Source organism: Hypanus sabinus, chromosome Y (genome assembly GCF_030144855.1).
Source record: "Hypanus sabinus isolate sHypSab1 chromosome Y, sHypSab1.hap1, whole genome shotgun sequence".
Taxonomy (NCBI): Eukaryota; Metazoa; Chordata; class Chondrichthyes; order Myliobatiformes; family Dasyatidae; genus Hypanus; species Hypanus sabinus.
Genome location: NC_082740.1, coordinates 738,849 through 757,813, shown reverse-complemented (window position 1 = coordinate 757,813; position 18,965 = coordinate 738,849). Strand labels below are relative to the sequence as shown.

The 18,965-nt window shown below is 43.4% G+C and overlaps 1 protein-coding gene across 5 annotated transcripts in view; it reads left to right on the top strand.

The window, feature by feature from the left end:
• The window catches only part of LOC132385332 (puromycin-sensitive aminopeptidase-like), a 330,919-nt gene extending 320,682 nt beyond the window's left edge, over nucleotides 1-10,237 (top strand). For all 5 annotated transcript variants that reach the window (XM_059957354.1, XM_059957353.1, XM_059957357.1 and 2 more), the window contains 3 exons: nucleotides 103-258; nucleotides 6,209-6,256; nucleotides 9,151-10,237. In XM_059957354.1, the coding sequence (XP_059813337.1) occupies nucleotides 103-258; nucleotides 6,209-6,256; nucleotides 9,151-9,303 (357 nt within the window). In that variant the 3' untranslated portion in view covers nucleotides 9,304-10,237. The remainder of the gene's footprint in view (nucleotides 1-102; nucleotides 259-6,208; nucleotides 6,257-9,150) is intronic.
• The last annotated feature ends 8,728 nt before the right edge of the window (nucleotides 10,238-18,965 follow it).

Genomic DNA, 18,965 nt, shown 5'->3' with positions numbered 1-18,965 from the left:
TTTGTTTTATTTCTTTAGCATTCATGATGCTAGTGACCAATTGATGGGAAAGCTACTTATTGAAAAGATTTTTTTAACAGTAACAATGTTGTTGCTCTTTAGGAGGAAGTTCGTCCCCAGGACATGGTCTTTGTACTCGGTGGAGTGTCAGGTGGAAGTCTAACTGGGAGAAAAGCAGCCTGGAAATTTCTCAAGGACAACTGGGAAGAACTGTACAATCGTTATCAAGGAGGCTTTTTAATATCACGATTGATCAAGGTAAACAGAAGACATACTTGATGGGTGTTCTGACTCAGCGCCAAAACTTTATACTACCTTCTTTAGGAATTCCACAGAACTGCTCTATCTCAATTCTTTAAGAAGAATGGTGGGAGGGAGCATCTCATTGAAACTTAGCAAATGTTGAAGGGTCTCGATAGAGTGGATGCAGAAAGGATCATTTCTGTGGTGGGGGAATCTAGGAACAACCTCAATAGAGGGACGTGCATTTAATTTGAAGATGAGGAATTTCATTAGCTAGACAGTTTTGAGCCTATGACGTTCACTGCCACAGCGGCTGTGAAGGCCAAGATATTGGGTTTATTTAAGGTAAAAGTTGATAGGTTGCTGATTGGTTAGGGATTGAAGGGTTTCGGGGAGAAGGCAGGAAATTGGAACTGAAAGGGATATGGATCAGCCATGATGGAATGGAAAAACAAATCAAGAACTGTGTGGATAGAACAAAGAGATCTGGGATTACAGGTCCATAATTCCTTCAAAGTAGCATCACAGGTAGATAGCTTTGCAAGGAGAGCTTCTAGCCTTTTAGCCTTCATAAATCAAAATATTGAGTACGGAATTGAGATGTTATGTTGCAGTTTATAAGGCCTAAATTGTAGTGTTTTGTACAGTCTTGATCATCTATCTACAGAAAAGATGTCAGTAAGATTGAAAGAGTGCAGGGAAAATCTACAAAGATGTTGCTGGGATTTGAGCACCTGAGTTGAAGGTAAAGGTTAAGGTTAGGACTTCGTTCCATAGATCTGGAGAATGAAGGGAGCTTTGCTAGAAGTATACAAAATTATGAAGGGTGTAGATAGGGTAAATGAAAGCAGGCTTTTTCTACTGAAACTGGATGAAACTATAATTAGAGATAATAAATGAAGGGTAAATGGTGAAATATTTAAGAGGAAGATGAGGGGGAACTTCTTTACTCAAGTGGGTGGTGCAAGTGTATCAAGATTTTCCAGTAGGAAGTGGTTAATGCTGGTTCGATTGCAACTTTTAAGAGAAATTTGGATAAATACATGGACAGTAGATCTGTTGTGGGATTAAGATCCAGGTGTTGGTCAATGAGACTAGGCAGAATAACAGTTCGGTACAGAATAGATGAATATGACTGGCCTGTTCCTGCTCTGTGATTCTGTAACAAATATAATGCATTGCAATCATTGCATTCTGTTATTAACCCATGACATTCTTCCATATCTGCAGTATTGTACCTCAGGAGACTGTTTATGTTGAGTGATTGGGTTTATGCAGGTGGAGAGATGTTTGAAGTTAGTCGACATAGAGTTGTACTGAATATCAGAGCATGTTGATGGGGTGATAACAATTACCATATAGTCTTCAGTTTGCTCTACTCCTTATACAATAGCACCTTCAACAGAAAAAATCTGCTGTAATTATTGTACTTATTAAAGTTACTGTACTTATACAGAGCAAATCTCTGTATAAGCAGTTACTGCAACATGCCCAAGATTGACCTGCAGACTAGCAGAGGGAAGGAGCATCTGTCATCTCCTTTGATTTATCTCCACCCCATGACCCAACCAATACCAACACATGTCAAAAATCCAGTTTTAAAATTTTGAAGAAAAATTTGTTTTGTTCTGCTGCTGTGCTGATATTGTGGTTGACTATAAGACATAGGAGTAGAATTAAGCTATTTGGCCCATCGAGTCTGTTCCACTTGTGTAATTCTGCTGAACAATATGAGAATTTAATGTCCTATGCTGTCTCCTATAAAAATGCTACTCCCTTTTCTCAGGTTATTTGCCTCCTTCATATGTATTCCTAGTATAAGACTTCCATTTCCAAAGCATCAGATGTACTTTTTCTTCAAAAATTGTGGTTTCCCTTCCTAAATATTTGATTCTGCTCTCTTGGTTACCTAGACATCCACCCTCATCCCATCTTCCCAAGTCCTTGGCAAGGATAGAGTTCTTCTTGCCTTCACTTACCATCCAATATTTCTCCATATCCAAGTCATCATTCTCCACAACTTCCATCATCTTCAATGGGATCCTACCACCAAACATACCTTTACCTTGTTACAAACCCCGTAACTGGGTCACTTACCAGCAAAGATAGAGAGGTCCGTTGAAGTCTGATGATACTATTTTTAACAGTATTTATTAGTAAAAATACACAAAAATAATATCAATGCAAACATACAGATAATATACGTCGTCAATACTAGATCTAAAATTGCAGATATAATAATAATCAATAAGAAATAAGCTCTATCGTTGTCTAGGGGATAAATGTATTGTCCAATGGAAATATAAAAGTCACTCAGTTCATTCAGGCTGCAGCCTTTAGTTGGAGAGAGACAGATTTTAGAAACTTGCCGGCTTTCCTTTATCCAATCTTAATCCGCATTGATCCTTTAGCGAGGCCGTTCCGTGGAAGACTTGTCATCCAGGCAAGGATGGACACACACACAAGTCCCCACCGGTCTCATACGTTTCTCCTGGTGTGTCTAAAGGGATTGTTCCCCAGACCCTCTTTTATCCCCACTCACGGGGGTCTCAGATGTCAATCAGGTTGGAATGATACAATCTCTCAACCAGCCCACTCTGGTCATTCCCTGAGGGCTTCAATGAATTGTACAGTACTCAATACACAATTCCGTTTCCAAGAGACAATGGCCGTTCTGCGTGGCTTTGTCTCGCTGAGGCCAGACACATTCCAAACCCTGTGTATTCTGAATGTCTCTCTCTCTCATTTCCTGGGTCCCAGACCCGAAATAATAGCGATCTTGTGATTCTCAAAAAGGAGGGGGCTACTTTGTACCCTTTGGCCCCTCAGAGATGGGGCACAGTCGTAACACCCCCTTCCTTCAAAGCATTTTTACCATCGGTAAAAACGAATTAATACAGTCTTACAGGATTTTAGAATCTAACGCAATACAAAAATTTTTTTTCTACAAAGTAATACAGTTATACATTCAATTCGACATCTAAACAGTTAACGATTACATTGTCACTTCCTTTAATATCAACATCTTGTACCTTACTAAGTCTTGTAGCATCAGACTTCAATTGGCTAACCACCTATTTTTATTCCTTGTCTTCAGCAAACAAATACTAAAGAGTTGTGATCTTAGCTTACAGGTGTACTACAAAATTTCATGCAAATACTAATCTTTATTTTACTTTCAAACTTAACAGTCATTCTTCCATGGGGTTGTCTTTATTATTTACGTGCTTTGTCGAAATCCCTTAAAACCGGCTCTTGCTATTTAAAATGGCATCCCGTCAACCCTCACCCCTTTTCCAGTTAACTCTCCAGTGGGGAATAGGCTTTCGCATGCTCCTTTCATAGGAGTTATTTTATCAACAATGTGTTCCAAACTTAGACCATTTTCCGAATTTCCACACAATTCTTTAATTTTAAGCAAGTTGCTAGTTTTCTTTTCATGACCCTTAAGGCTATAAGTTTTCGGTTTAAACTCTTTGTTCGAACAGCATTTCAAGTTCTGCCTTTTCACAGCACACTCTTGAATAACAATAGCGTATGGGGCACCTTTACATTCCAAATCAACCTGTAATTGATTTGCAGGCACTGTGTTACTTCAGCCTGGTTACTGCTTCTGACATCAATCCAGACTTTAAATTTTCTTCATTCAAGTTAGGAACTACACTTTTCCCTTTTACGCCAATATTAATATTCACCTCACCACCTCTTATCTCCTCACTATTTTGTGTATTAAGACCATAAGAAGTAAGAGCAGAATTAGGACATTCAGTCCATCATCTGTTCTGATTTCCATCATGGTTGTTCCTGGATTTCACACAACCCCACTCACCAGCCTTCTTACCATTTCCTTTGATGTCCTGACCAATCGGGAAACAATCAACTTATGCCTTAAATAAACGCATTGATTTAGCCTCCACCGCAGTCTGTGGCAGAGCATTCAAAAGACTACTGCTCTCTGATTAAAAAAAATTCTCTGTACCTCTGTTCTAAAAGGTCACCCCTCAATTTTGAGGCTGTACCCGCACCACAGGAAACATCCTCTCCACCTTATCTAGTCTTTTCAACATTTGGTGGATTTCAAAGAGATCCCCCATATTCCTCTAAATTCCAGTGAGTGTACAGTCCTCCTCATATGTTAACGCCTTCATATCTGGAATCATCCTTGTGAACCTCCTCCGGACTCTCTGTCCTTTCTGAGATACGGGGCCCAAAACTGTTGACAATACTCCAAGTGCAGTCTGACTAGAGTCTTATAAAGACTGGGCATTACCTCCTTGCTTTTGTATTCTATTCCCCTTGAAATAAATGCCAGTATTGCATTTGCCTCTTTACCACAGACTCAACCTGTAAATTAACCTTCTGGAAGTCTTACATGAGGATTCCTAAGTCCCCTTGCACTTCTTATGTTTGAACCTTCTCACCATTTAGATAACAGTCTGCACTAGTGTTCCTTTTACCAAAATGCAAGATCATACATTTCCCAACACTGTATTCCATCTGTCACTTTTTTGCCATTCTTCCAATTTGTCTAAGTCCTACAAACACATTGCTTCCTCAGCATTACCTACCCCTCCACATATCTTTGTATCATCTGCAAACTTTGCCACCAAGCCATCAATTCCATTATCCAAATGAATGACAATGTAAAAAGCAGCAGTCCCAACACCGACCCCTATGGAACACCACTAGTCACTGGCAGCCAACCAGATAAGGCTACTACCTGTCAGCCATTCCTCTATCCTGCCATTATCCTTCCTGTAACACCATGGGATTTTATCTTGTATCTTGTTGAGTGACCTCACATATGGCTCCTAATCAAATGGCATTTGAAAATCTAAGTAAATGACATCCACAGCCTCTCCTTTATCCACCCTGCTTGTTTCTTTATTGAACTAAAAGATTTTTTCAGGCAAGTTTTCCCTTTACAGAAACCACTCTGACTTTGATTTATTTTATTGTTAATCTTCAAATACCCCAAAACCTAATCGTTAATAACAGACTCCAACACTTTCCCAACCACTGAGGTTAGGCTAAATGGCCTATTGTGCTGTGTTGGCACTGGAATGTGTGGTGCCTTAGGTTGTGTAGATTGTTAATGTAAATAATGAATTTTATTTTGATGTATATATGGTAGATAATCTGAATAAGGGAAAGCCATGGGAAGGTAGGTGGAAAGTAGGAAATTTATAACCTACTGTTAATGGAAAGAATCTCTTTCATTGAACTTGTGCTACAACTGTGTTGTCAGGAAGTTTAACTAGCTTGCTAATGTCCTTTATAAAAGGAAGCATAAGCTCATTCACCAAAGCTAGTCTGTATGTAACTCTGGGCAAAGCGGTGACATTTTCCCGTATCCCCTGGATTACTCCAGAAAACTTATTAATGCCATAAGGATGTGGACACATTGAAATAAACAGATAACCTTTATCTACAACTGGATAGGAACATTAGGCGGCAGGTTAGCATAGCTGTTAGCAGATTCACTTTACAACCCCAGTACCCAGTTTCAGTTCTGTGCCATGTGTAAGTAGATTGTACTTCCCATGACCTTGTGAGTATCCCCCAGGTGCTCCAATTTCTTACCATATTCCAAGGATATATGGCGTAGTAGGTTAAATGATCAATGTGTGTAATTGGGTAGCATTCACTCATTGGGCTGGAAGGCCTGTTACTATGCTATATTTCTAAATAAAAAGTGAATGAATAGATGGTTAAATAATCATAAATGTTGAAGCACAACTCAAGCATAATTAGACTGAGTAGATGTTCAGTCTAAAGGGGATTATAAAAGCTGCATCTTAATTCAAAATTGTTAGGTTTTAAGAACGTTGTGTAATGTTCCAAAACTGTAAGTTTATTAACCTGACCTGAAATCTATTTTTGAATAACGTACTGAGTAGTATTTTGTGCACAGAAAGATGTCAAAGTTCACTTAATAATCAATCTTTTTACTTTCTGCATTCAGCTAACGGTGGACGGTTTTACTGGTGATAAGATGGCAGCTGATGTCAAGGTAAAAAAAAAGACTTTCTCAATATTTGCATATATTATAAATTATTTTAGCTGTAACTTGTAAGTTTTAATGGATCCTATGCCAAACTGGTTAAAGTTTACCATCTGACAACAGTTTGCCCATTTGTTTAACTTAACTGAAGTAAAATGCCTTTTTTTAGAGCAGAGAGGAGAAAGTGGAGGGTTCAGGAGGGGAGATTGGCACTATGATCTTCTGAACCCTTGGCCTTCTGATTCAAGTCAAAGTACTGTAGATGCAGGAAATACGAATTTTGAGTTTGAAAGCTTGTCCTGATAAAGGATCTCAACCTGAAATGTCAGCTCCTTATAACACTCCATAGATGCTGCATGACCTGCTAAGTTTCTCCCGTATTATGTGTGTGTTGCTTGAGTGGAAATAGTAGAAATGTCAAGTCAGAACCCATCTCTCTGTAACGTAAATAAGAAATCAAGATCTGCTGAAAGGTTATTGATCGGCATCTGTGGAGAGAAACAAACAGTCTATGTTTCATGTCTTGGCCAAATACGTTAACTGTTTATTCCCTTCCATAGATGTTGCCTTATCTGCTAAGTACATCCAGTACCTTGTGTGTGTTGTGTAGAATTAGAGCTTTTGCAGAATCTATAGGAAGAAGTACAGTCTACTTTTCGGGCCGAGACCCTTTGTTAGGACTCACGAAGGGTCTCGGCCTGGAACATCAACTGTACTTCTTCCTATAGATGCTGCCTGGCCTGCTACATTCCACCAGCATTTTGTGTGTGTTGCTTGAATTTCCAGCATCTGCAGATTTCCTTGTGTTTGCAGAATTTTTTTTAAGATTTACTAAGCTTTCAAAAGAGGCAGATGACAGAGTTCTTAAAGCTGTCTGTGTTTCAGCTGGGGAAATATTGTCATTTAATATCAGAGAATGTATACAATATATGACCTGAAATTCTTACTGTTGCAGTAATCCTCAAGAACCTGAAAGACCCTGCCCCTCCTCCCATGCACAAGCAGGAGCAGCGTGCCTCACTTACTCCCTTCCTCAAATTATTGTAGCATAAAACATTAGCGTTCCCATTACCCACCATGCCAGCAACAATACCGTACCCAAAGAGAGACCGTGGTGTACTGTCCAGCAAAATTGTTTTTCAATCTCTCTCTCTCTCTCTCTCCCTCTCTCACTCTCTCTCTCTCTCTCTCTCTCTCTCTCCCTCCCTCCCTCTCTCCCTCCCCCTCTCCCTCCCCCTCTCTCCCTCTCTCCCCTCTCTCTCCCCCCCCTCTCTCCCCCCTCTCTCCCCCTCTCTCTCCCCCTCTCCCTCTCTCTCTCTCTCTCCCCCCCCCTCTCTCTCTCTCTCTCTCTCTCTCTCTCTCTCTCTCTCACCGCCCCCCTTCCCTCCCTCCCAACCTCCCTCCATCTCTCTCTCTCTCAAAAGGAAGGGACAAATATTGCTCCTTCCTATCCAACAGGAGAATCCAAGTTGCTATTTCAATGTTAGTCAGTCTGTAGCATTGCTTTTTCTCCAACTTGAGAATTCACAAATCAATTACCGAGTGCAGAGCTCACAACAGTCACTTTCTCAGTCTTCAATGTTCCAGCTCCTGCTACACTTTAGTGTGCAACATTGGCAAGAATTCAAATCCACAGGGCCACTCAGACCACTTGAAGTGACCGTACTCATGCTGAACCTGAACGTACCAAAATTCAGCCAATCAACAGGCTCTAAGAATGGGAACACACTGTTGTACAAAACCAGACTTTTGGAGTGCCACCACCCTGAAAAGGAAAACAGGGATATTAGAATAGGAAGAATTTAATCATTTCACCGATGGTATAGATTTTTATTGTGAACTGAGAGTGGGAAGGGAGAAGGAAACATAGTTGGGAAAGGGAGAGGAGAGGAGAGGGAGTAGGAAGCACCAGAGAGACACTATAATGATTTTAAAAAACTGTTTGGAATCAGATCACAATGTCTTGGTCAGAATTGATGATTCAACACCAGTCCTATAAGCATGTTGCCTGTTTGGTGCAGTATGAGTTTTGGTTACAATGCATCAGGCTGTTACTTAGTTACACTAATCTGTTTGACCAACTTTTCTGGGTCACTATTGGATGTGCCTTCTGTTGTTTCTGAATCTGGCTTGGGTTGATGCTGGGTGCTTTGTTTATTCACACACTTCATCAGTGTGGTGTCTGTGTAGTTGATGGAAAATAAGATTGGTTCCTTAAGGTTGTTGAAGCGTGGGTGAGTGATGGTATTGGGGAAAAGCTTCCCTCACCTATTAAATGCTCCCAATAGTAAATTTTATACCTTCTGACAGCCAAGCCCAGCTGCTGCCCTTCACATGTGGCTTAGCTACTAAGCCTAGCAGAACTGTTTTTACTGACAGGAGAAAGAGCAATGGCACATTATTAGCAACTTAAAACCAGTCACCTTGAGCAAGTGGGGCTCATCAGCCGTAGCTGAAAGTTCATCTAGAAGAAGGAAAACTGATTTCAAGCAAACACATAAAATGCTGGAGGAACACAGCAACCAGGCCTCATCTTTGAAAAAGAACTAACAGTCGATGTTTTTGGCTCAGACTCTTACTCTGACCTCATCTTTTTTTCCAGTCCTGATATCTAAGTAAGCTATAAATATTGAGAACGTGAGATGAAGAGTCCTTGAAGATGAGTACATTAGTTACAGGAACAGTTTAATGATGGGGCAAGTGAAGTTGAGGAAAAGTATTCCATTTGATTCAAGAGCCTGATGGTTGAGCCTGGCAGTGTTAGTCCTGAATTCCTGAACCTTCTTCCAGACATAATATTCAGATTTCACAATGAATCATGCTACTTTCAGTCTTTACCCTGCCTCAATAATTGTGTTTATGTTATATCTGCCTACCAGTTTGTTGCCTTCCTTCACTTTCAGAGCTTTTTCGAGACACATCCCACACCTGCAGCAGAACGGACCATCCAGCAGTCCTGCGAGAACATCCTGCTGAATGGAGCCTGGCTGAAGCGTGACGCCGAAGCCATCCAGCAGTTCCTCCTGCAGCGCAAAGCAGCGCAGCTGACGGTCTGAGTGGAGGAGCCGCCGTTGCCCCACTGCCTTGCCACAGGGAGGGGAGTTTAAAAGTATATTTCATGGCTGTCACAGTGGCTGGAAATGAATGTAGTTTATACCTCATTTATAAGAGAGAAAATAAAACTATCGGCACTTGAAACGAGTTATTATGTGTGCGGACAGTGGCATGGTATTATAACGTTGGATTGGTGACAGTTTCAAATACTGAAGCAAGATTGCTAGTTATATTGCGGTAATGTAATTTCTTCTGTCTTCTCTGGCCAAGGCAAGTTGATTCTTATTTAATTAATTCTAGGCCTCAGTTTCATTGTTGATATCCTTTGTTAAAGAGGAATAACAGCCACGTCGAATAAAAAAATAGGATATTTAAATAAAAACCATTGTATTAGATGAGCTTTCATTTTAAAATAACATCGGTTAGGGTGCATTTGAGAATAGAATGCATGAATTTGTGTGGTGTGTTTTCCCAGGCTGTTTTGACTGTTAATTTGCAATTTAGCACAGAGATTGTTTTAAAAGAAATTATATACCTTTAATACTTGAACAAGTTGATGTGAATTAATGCCCTTTTGCCTGGGAACACTGTTTAAGAGTAGCAACAATACAGGGTCCAGATTCCTCTGCTTACATATAACTGTACTGAAAGCCTTAAAACTGGTACAAACTGGTGTGTAATTGGGAAGGGAGGGACAGGAAGGATGCAGGCTAACAACTTCATAAATGATAGAATTAACTTGCATTGGGTTGTGTTATACTAATCCTGCAAAATACATTAAAGCATTCAGAGGGATGGGTGGTACCTGATTTTAACAAAAAAAAATCTGATGTTTAACATGGCTTTGGTTTGCTTGGAGAAGCTCAAATTATCAAAATATTTGTTGTGCTTTTTGTTTTAAGATACAGTTGGTGTTAATAAAAAGATAATAAACTCGTCAAAGTGCACAGACCATTTATTTTTTCCAAGTTTAATGCCATGAATACTGCAATACAAAATAATGTTTGTCTGGACCAAGATTCAGTGAATATATCTCACACCCAACAAATGAAGTAATATTAACCACAAATTCCAGATGATAGACATTTAGCATAAAGTGCATTTACAACACAAGTCAAATCAGTATAAGATGTGTCCTGGATGGTGTTAGGCAGTTCAGTACTCCCACAGCATGAAGGAAGAAGCTGATCCCCATCATAATAGCTATTGATATAATGCGGCAGTACCTCCTGCCAACTGATAGGGTGTCAAAGAAATTAGTGGACAGATGTGAGAGATACTTGACAATTCTAAGCACCCTGCATAGGCACATTCTTGCTAACTATCTCCAATGGTTGGATGTACCATGGATGTGTAGTGGTTAGAGACACACTGTTATAGCTCGGAGCATTGGAGTAAGTATTCACTGTATTCAGGTTGACTACCAGAGGCACAGTACCCATAGACGACCACGACCAATGGAGGATCATGGAACACAGAACATAGAACAATACAGCTCATTACAGGCCCTTCAGCCCACAATGTTGTGCCGACTCTCAAACTCTGGCTCCCATATAACCCCCCCACCTTAAATTCTTCCATATACCGGTCTAGTAGTCTCTTAAACTTCACTAGTGTATCTGCCTCCACCACTGACTCAAGCAGTGCATTCCACACACCAACCATTCTCTGAGTAAAAAAATTTACTTTAATTTAATCGCCTTTGAACTTTGCTCCCCTTACCTTAAAGCTATGTCCTCTTGTACTGAGCAATGGTGCCCTGGGGAAGAGGCACTGGCTGTCCACTCTATCTATTCCTCTTAATATTTTGTATCCCTCTATCATGTCTCCTCTCATCCTCCTTCTCTCCAGAGAGTAAAGCCCTAGCTCCCTTAATCTCTAATCACAATGCATACTCTCTAAACCAGGCAGCATCTTCGTAAATCTCCTCGGTACCCTTTCCAATGCTTCCACATCCTTCCTATAGTGAGGCAACCAGAACTGGACACAGTGCACCAAGTGTGGCCTAACCAGAGTTTTATAGAGCTGCATCATTACCTCATAACTCTTAAACTCTGTCCCTCAACTTATGAAAGATAACACCCCATAAGCTACCCTATTTACCTGTGAGGCAACTTTCAGGGATCTGTGGACATATACCTCCAGAACCCTCTGCTCCTCCACACTACCCTGCCATTTACCTTGTACTCTGCCTTGGAGTTTGCCCTTCCAAAGTGACCTTACACTTCTCTGGGTTGAAATCCGTCTGCCACTTCTCAGCCCACTCCTACATCTTATCAATGTCACTCTGCAATCTTTGACAATCCACAACACCATCAACCTTTGTGTTGTCTGCTAACTTGCCAATCCACCCTTCTACCCCCACATCCAGGTCGTTAATAAAAATCTCAAAAAGTAGAGGTCCCAGAACAGATCCCTGTGGGACACAACTAGTCGCAACCCTCCAATCCAGATGTACTCCCTCCACCATGACCCTCTGCTTTCTGCAGGCAAGCCAATTCTGAATCCACCTGGCCAAACTTCCCCCGATCCCGTATCTTCTGACTTTCTGAATAAGCCTACCGTGTGGAATCTCATAAAATACCTTTCTAAAATCCCTGTAGATCACATCCACTGCACTACCCTCATCTATATGCCTGGTCACCTCCTCAAAGAACTCTATCAGGCTTGTTAGACACAATCTGCCCTTCACAAAGCCATGCTGACTGTCCTTGATCAGACCATGATTCTCTAAATGCCCATAGATTCCATCTCTAAGAATCTTTTCCAACAGCTTCCCACCACAGACGTAAGGCTCACTGGTCTATAATTACCCGGACTATCCATACTACCTTTTTTAAAATATATTTTTAATTACATTTTTAAGAGAATTACATAGAATAATAGAGTAATGAAAATAATATCAGCCCTCCCCCTCCCTTAATATCCCTATCTTAAAAAAAAAGAGAAAGAAGAAAGGAAGATTGCCTGGATATCTGAAGATCCCCACATGCTCCACGGAGTTCAAAATAACTTTAGTATATATCTTTATTTATTCTCTTCCCCAAAAAGCTAATTTTATCTTCGAAGGACCTAACTATTTAATCCTATCTTTTGTAAATAAGGGTGCCAAATTTTCAAGAATATATTCATTTCTTAAATTATAAGTATTTTTTAAAGTGGAATGCAGCTAAATATTTCATTATTCCAAAGGTCCATAGTTAAGTATGATTTCCAAGTAACTGCATTAGCTTTTTTGGCTCCTGCCATTGCAATTTTTATAATTTTTTTCTGATATTTATCCGTTAGGTTTCTATATTATCCCTTTAATATTGCCTAATAAAAATAATATTGGGTTACGTGGAAGTTGTATTCCAATAATTTGTTCCAGTAAAAGTCTTAAATTTATCCAAAAAGGTTGAATTTTAAAACAAGACCCAAGTAGTGTAAAAAAGTACCAATTTCTTGATTACATTGAAAATTGGTCAGATAAATTTGGGTTTAATCTATTTTAATCTACCCAACGACGTGGGTAGGATGAGTGAGGGGGTCCTGTGTAGTGAGTTCAGGGAGTTAGGTGTGAAGCTGAAGGGCAGGACCTCCAGGGTAACAATTTCAGGATTGCTACCTGTGCCACGTGCGAGTGAGGCAAGGAACAGAAGGATTATACAGATTAATATGTGGCTGAGAGGATGGTGCAGGAGGGAGGGCTTCAGGTTTTTAGATAATTGGGCTTTGTTCCAGGGAAGGTGGGATCTGTTCCGACGGGATGGTTTATACCTAAACTGGAGCGGTACTAACATACTTGCAGGAAAGTTTGCTAGTGCTTCTCAGTGGGGTTTAAACTAAATTTGCAGGGGGCAGGGATCCAGAATACGAGAGAGGATAGTGAGATGAAGAATAAAGGACAGGTGGGGACTACACAGTTCCGGGGTATTAAAAGAAAGGTGAGGCGGAACAAGTGATAACGAGGACACATGTACAGAGGGATGGTCTGACGGAACATGGAGTTAAAATGTGCAGAAAGAATAAGTGAATTCAGAAAGGGCAACAAAATTCAAGGGGTGTATAGCCCAATGGGAGTTTGGGGAGCTGGGTTAAGCACAATAGGCAGCGATTTAAACAGAGAGAGGAGAAATGGGTTAAAAGTTCTATATCTGAATGCACGAAGTGTCAGAAATAAGGCGGATGAGCTTGAAGCTCAGGTGGGAATGGGTAATTATGATGTTATTGGGATAACGGAGACATGGCTGCAGGGAGATCAGACCTGGGAAATGAATGTACAAGAGTATATGTGCTATCGTAGGGACAGAAATGTGGGCAGAGGGGGTGGGGTGGCCCTGTTGGTGAGGAATGAGATTCAGTCCTTTGCAAGGGGGTACATAGGATCAGGAGAAGTAGAGTCTGTGTGGATAGAACTGAGGAACAGTAAGGGCAAAAGGACCCAAATGGGTGTTGTCTACAGGCCACCAAACAGTAGCATGGATATTGGGTGCAAGTTGAATAGGGAGTTAACATTGGCATGTGGCAAAGGTAATGTCGCAGTAGTTATGGGGGATTTCAACATGCAGGTGAACTAGGAGAATCAGGTTGGTGCTGGACCCCAGGATAGGGAGTTTGTAGAGTGCCTACGGGATGCATTCTTGGAACAGCTTGTACGAGAGCTGACCAGGGACAAGGCTATTCTGGATTTAGTGATATGTAATGAGCAGGATTTGATAAGCGATCTTGCAGTAAAGGAGCCATTAGGAGGTAGTGATCACAATATGATAAGTTTTTATCTGCAATTTGAGAAGGATAAGGGCAGATCGGAGGTGTCAGTGTTGCAGTTGAACAGGGGAAACTATGGAGCCATGAGGGAGGAGCTGACCAAAGTTAACTGGATGGATATCCTAGCAGAAAAGACAGTGGAACAGTAGTGGCAGGTATTCTTGGGAATAATGCACAAGGTGCAAAATCAGTTCATCCCCCGGAGAAGGAAGGATTCAAAGGGGGGAAAGGGGCCACAGTGGTTGACAAAGGAAGTCAGAGAGTGCATAGCATTAAAAAAAAGGAAATATGACAGAGCTAAGGTGAGTGGGAGGACAGATGATTGAGAAATTTTTAAGGAACAACAGAACTTAACTAAAAAGGCAATATGGGGAGAAAAAATGAGGTACAAACGCAAGCTAGCCAGGAATATAAAGGAGGATAGCAAAAGCTTTTTTAGGTATGTGAAGAGAAAGAAGATAGTTAAGAACAATGTTGGGCCCTTGAAGAATGAATTGGGTGAAATTGTTATGGGAAACAGAGAAATGGCAGAAGAATTTAATAAGTACTTTAGATCTGTCTTCACTAGGGAAGACACAAGCAATCTCGCAGATGTATGGATGGGCCAAGGACATAGGGTACAGAGGAAATGAAACAGATTGACATTCGGAAGGAAACGGTGATGAGAAGACTGATGGGACTGAAGGCTGACAAATCCCCAGGTCCAGATGGTCTGCATCCTAGGGTACTAAAGGAGGTGGCCCTGGAAATTGCAGATGCATTGGTAATCATTTTCCAATGTTCCTTAGATTCAGGATCAGTTCCTGAGGACTGGAGAATGGCTAATGTTATCCCACTTTTTAAGAAAGGAGGGAGGGAGAAAACAGAGAACTATCATCCTGTCAGCCTAACATCGGTGGTGGAGAAGATGCTGGAGTCCATTATTAAAGATGAAATAGTGGCATATCTAGATAGCAGTGATAGGATTGGGCCGAGCCAGCATGGATTTACCAAGGGTAAATCATGCTTGACTAATCTATTGGAGTTTTTCAAGGATGTAACCAGGAAGTTAGACAAGGGAGATCCAGTAGATGTAGTCTACCTCGATTTTCAGAAGGCATTTGATAAGGTCCCACATAGGAGATTGGTGGGTAAAATCAAAGCTCAGGGCATCGGAGGGAAGATATTGACATGGATAGAAAACTGGTTGGCAGATAGAAAGCAAAGGGTAGCGGTGAATGGGTGTTTCTTGGAATGGCAGGTGGTGACTAGTGGGGTGCCACAGGGTTTGGTATTGGGACCACAGCTGTTTACAATTTACATCAACGATATAGATGAAGGCATTGAGAATAACATCAGCAAATTTGCTGATGATACTAAGGTGGGTGGCAGTGTGACATGTGATGAGGATGTTAGGAGAATTCAGGGTGACTTGGATAGGCTGGGTGAATGGGCAGATACTTGGCAGATGGCATTTAATGTGAATTAAGTGTGAGGTTATCCATTTTGGGAGAAAGAACAGGAAGGCAGATTATTATCTGAATGGTGTAGAGTTAGGTAAGGGAGAAATACAAAGAGATCTAGGAGTCCTTGTTCATCAGTCACTGAAGGTGAATGAGCAAGTGCAGCAGGCAGTGAAGAAGGCTAATGGAATGTTGGCCTTTATTACAAAGGGAATTGAGTACAAGAGCAAGGAAATCCTTTTGCATTTGTACAGGGCCCTGGTATGACCACACCTGTGTCTTATTGTGTACAGTTTTGGTCTCCAGGGTTAAGGAAGGACATCCTGGCTGTAGAGGAAGTGCAGCGTAGATTCACAAGGTTAATTCCTGGGATGTCTGGACTGTCTTACGCAGAGAGGTTAGAGAGACTGGGCGTGTACACACTGGAATTAAAGAGATTGAGAGGGGATCTGATTGCAACATATAAAATTATTATGGGATTGGACAAGATAGAGGCAGAAAATATGTTCCAGATGCTGGGAGAATCCAGTACCAGAGGGCATGGTTTGAGAATAAGGTGTAGGTCGTCTATGCCGTCAGCATTGATGAGCGAGATGCTGGCCCCTGGCTGACGGACACAAGCCCTGCCTCATGTTTGAGTAAGTGTTCCTAGAGCAACTGCCCGAGGACATACATCTGCTGCTGGCCGATGCAGATTTCAGCGACCCCCAGAAGGTGGCAGCCCGGGCAGATGTGCTGTGGAAAGCCAAGAGGGAGAGCGTGGCATCCGTCGGTCAGATTACCAGGCCACGCGCCCAACAGTGGACCAGACCAGGCCTGGCAGGAGGGCGCACACAACACAGAGGCAGGAGTGAGGAGGCCAGTGAACAGTGGTGTTTCTACCACCAGTGGTGGGGCACAAAAGCCCGCCGTTGTCACCCGCCCTGCCAGGGCCAGGGCCAGGGCCAGCTGCCGCTAATGACTATGGCAGCCGGCCACCAGGACAGCCTCTTGTACTTCTGGGACAAACAGTCGGGACGCCGCTTCTTGGTCAACACCGGAGCAGAAATCAGCATCTTGCCCCCGACGGGGTACGACACCTGCAACAGGAAGCCAGGACCCACCCTGAGGGCTGCAAACAGCAGCACGATACGAACCGACGGCACCCGCACAGTGCAGCTGCAGTTCGACACCAGCCAGTTCACGTGGGACTTCACACTGGCTGCAGTGGCCCAACCACTCCTGGGGGTGGACTTCTTGCGAGCTCACAGCCTGCCGGTCAACTTGCAAGGGAAAAGACTGGTCCACGCCGAGACCTTTCAGATGTTCTCCCTGGGTGAAGCCAAGTTGCCGGCCCCACACCTGGACTCCAACACACTGTTGGACAACAAATTCACCAGAATCCTGGTGGACTTCCCATCGATTCTGGCACCGCAGTTCAAGGCAGCCATGCCCAGACATGGGGTTCTGCACCACATCCCGACCAAGGGATCACCCCTCCACGCCCGCACACGAAGGCTCCCTCCGGAAAAGCTCTGCCTGGCGAAGGAGGAGTTCCAGAGGATGGAGGAATTGGGGATCATCCGGTGGTCTGACAGCCCATGGGCCTCCCCTCTGCACATGGTGCCCAAAGCAACAGGGGGCTGGAGACCATGCGGCAACTACCGCAGACTGAACGAGGCTACCACTCCAGACCGCTACCCCGTGCCGCACATACAGGACTTTGCAGCAAACCTGCATGGGGCAAGAATCTTTTCCAAAGTAGACCACGTCTGAGGGTACCATCAAATCCCGGTGCACCCTGAAGACATCCCTAAAACAGCACTCATCACCCCGTTCGGTCTGTTCGAGTTCAGAATGTTGTTCGGCCTGAAGAATGCTGCACAGACGTCCCAGCAACTAATGGGTATGGTGGGTCGTGACCTGGACTTTGCGTTCATCTATTTGGACGACATCCTTATAGTTGTCGTCAGGAGCATCTGTCCCACCTCCGCCCTCTCTACTCCTGCCTGAGTGATTTCGGCCTCATGATCAACCCAGCCAAATGCCAGTTCGGTCTCAATACCATTGACTTCCTGGGCCACAGGATTACCAAAGACGGGGCAACACCTCTGCCCGCCAAGGTAGACGCAATCCTTCACTTTGCCTGGCCCAACATGGTCAAAGGCCTTCAGGAGTTTGTTGGTGTGGTGAATTTCTACCACGGTTTCCTCCCCTAAGCTGCCCGTATCATGCACCCTTTGTACACCCTGATGTCGGGTAAAGGCAAGGACATTACTTGGGATGAGGAGGCTGTGGTCGCTTTCGTTAATGCCAAGGAAGCCTTCGCAGATGCCACGATGCTGGTGCACCCCAAAACGGACGTTCTGACCGCCCTCACGGTGGACGCATCCAACACAGCAGTCGGTGGGGTGCTGGAGCAGCTCATCAAGGGGTGCTGGCAACCCCTGGCGTTCTTCAGCAAGCACCTACGACCACCCGAACTCAAGTACAGTGGTTTCAACCGGGAGCTGTTGGCGCTGTATCTGGCAATCCGGCATTTCAGGTACTTCTTAGAAGGCAGGCCGTTCACCGCGTTCACGGACCACAAACCGTTGACCTTTGCATTCAAGAAGGTGTCCGATTCCTGGTCGGCTCGCCAGCAGCAACATCTGTCCCACATCTCCAAGTACACGACGGACATCCAGCATGTCTTGGAAAAGGACAACGTCATGGCGGACGCACTCTCCAGACCAGCTGTCCAGGCCCTGTCCCTGGGGGTGGACTATGCAGCACTGGCGGAGGCGCAGCAGGCAGACGACGAGATGCCCAGCTACAGGACCGCAGGACTTTCTCGTAGGCCCAGGTGAGCGGACCCTCCTGTGCAACGTGGCTACCAGCCAACCTCGCCCCATCGTCCCGGCAGCCTGGAGGTGGCTGGTTTTCGACTGCATACACGGTTTGGCGCACCCATCTATCAGGACAACCGTCCGACTTGTCTCCAGCAAGTTCATGAGGCATGGACTTGGTTGTGGGGGTAGAAGGGTGGGTTGGCAAGTTTGCATTCCTGATGCTTGGCAAGTTGACACAAAGGTTGGTAGTGTTGTATTGTGGTGAACTATGTGTATACCTGTCTGGACACGCCCCTGCTGACTGCTCCTGTGGCTCCTCCCACAGGCCCCTGTATAAAGGAGATCGAGACCTGATGCTCGGCCTCAGTCTCCAGGATGTAGTATGGTGGTCACTCACTGCTGGTTCCTTCTTCCAGTCAATAAAAGCCGATATCTCGCCTTATGTCTCAGAGTGAGTTATTGATGGTGCATCATGTAGATAGTGTAGAGGATTGTCAAAGATTACAGAGAGACATTGATAGGATGTAGAAGTGGGCTGAGAAGTGGCAGATGGAGTTCAACCCAGAGAAGTGTGAAGTGGTACACTTTGGAAGGACAAACTCCAAGGCAGAGTACAAAGTAAATGGCAGGATACTTGATAGTGTGAAGGAGAAGAGGGATCTG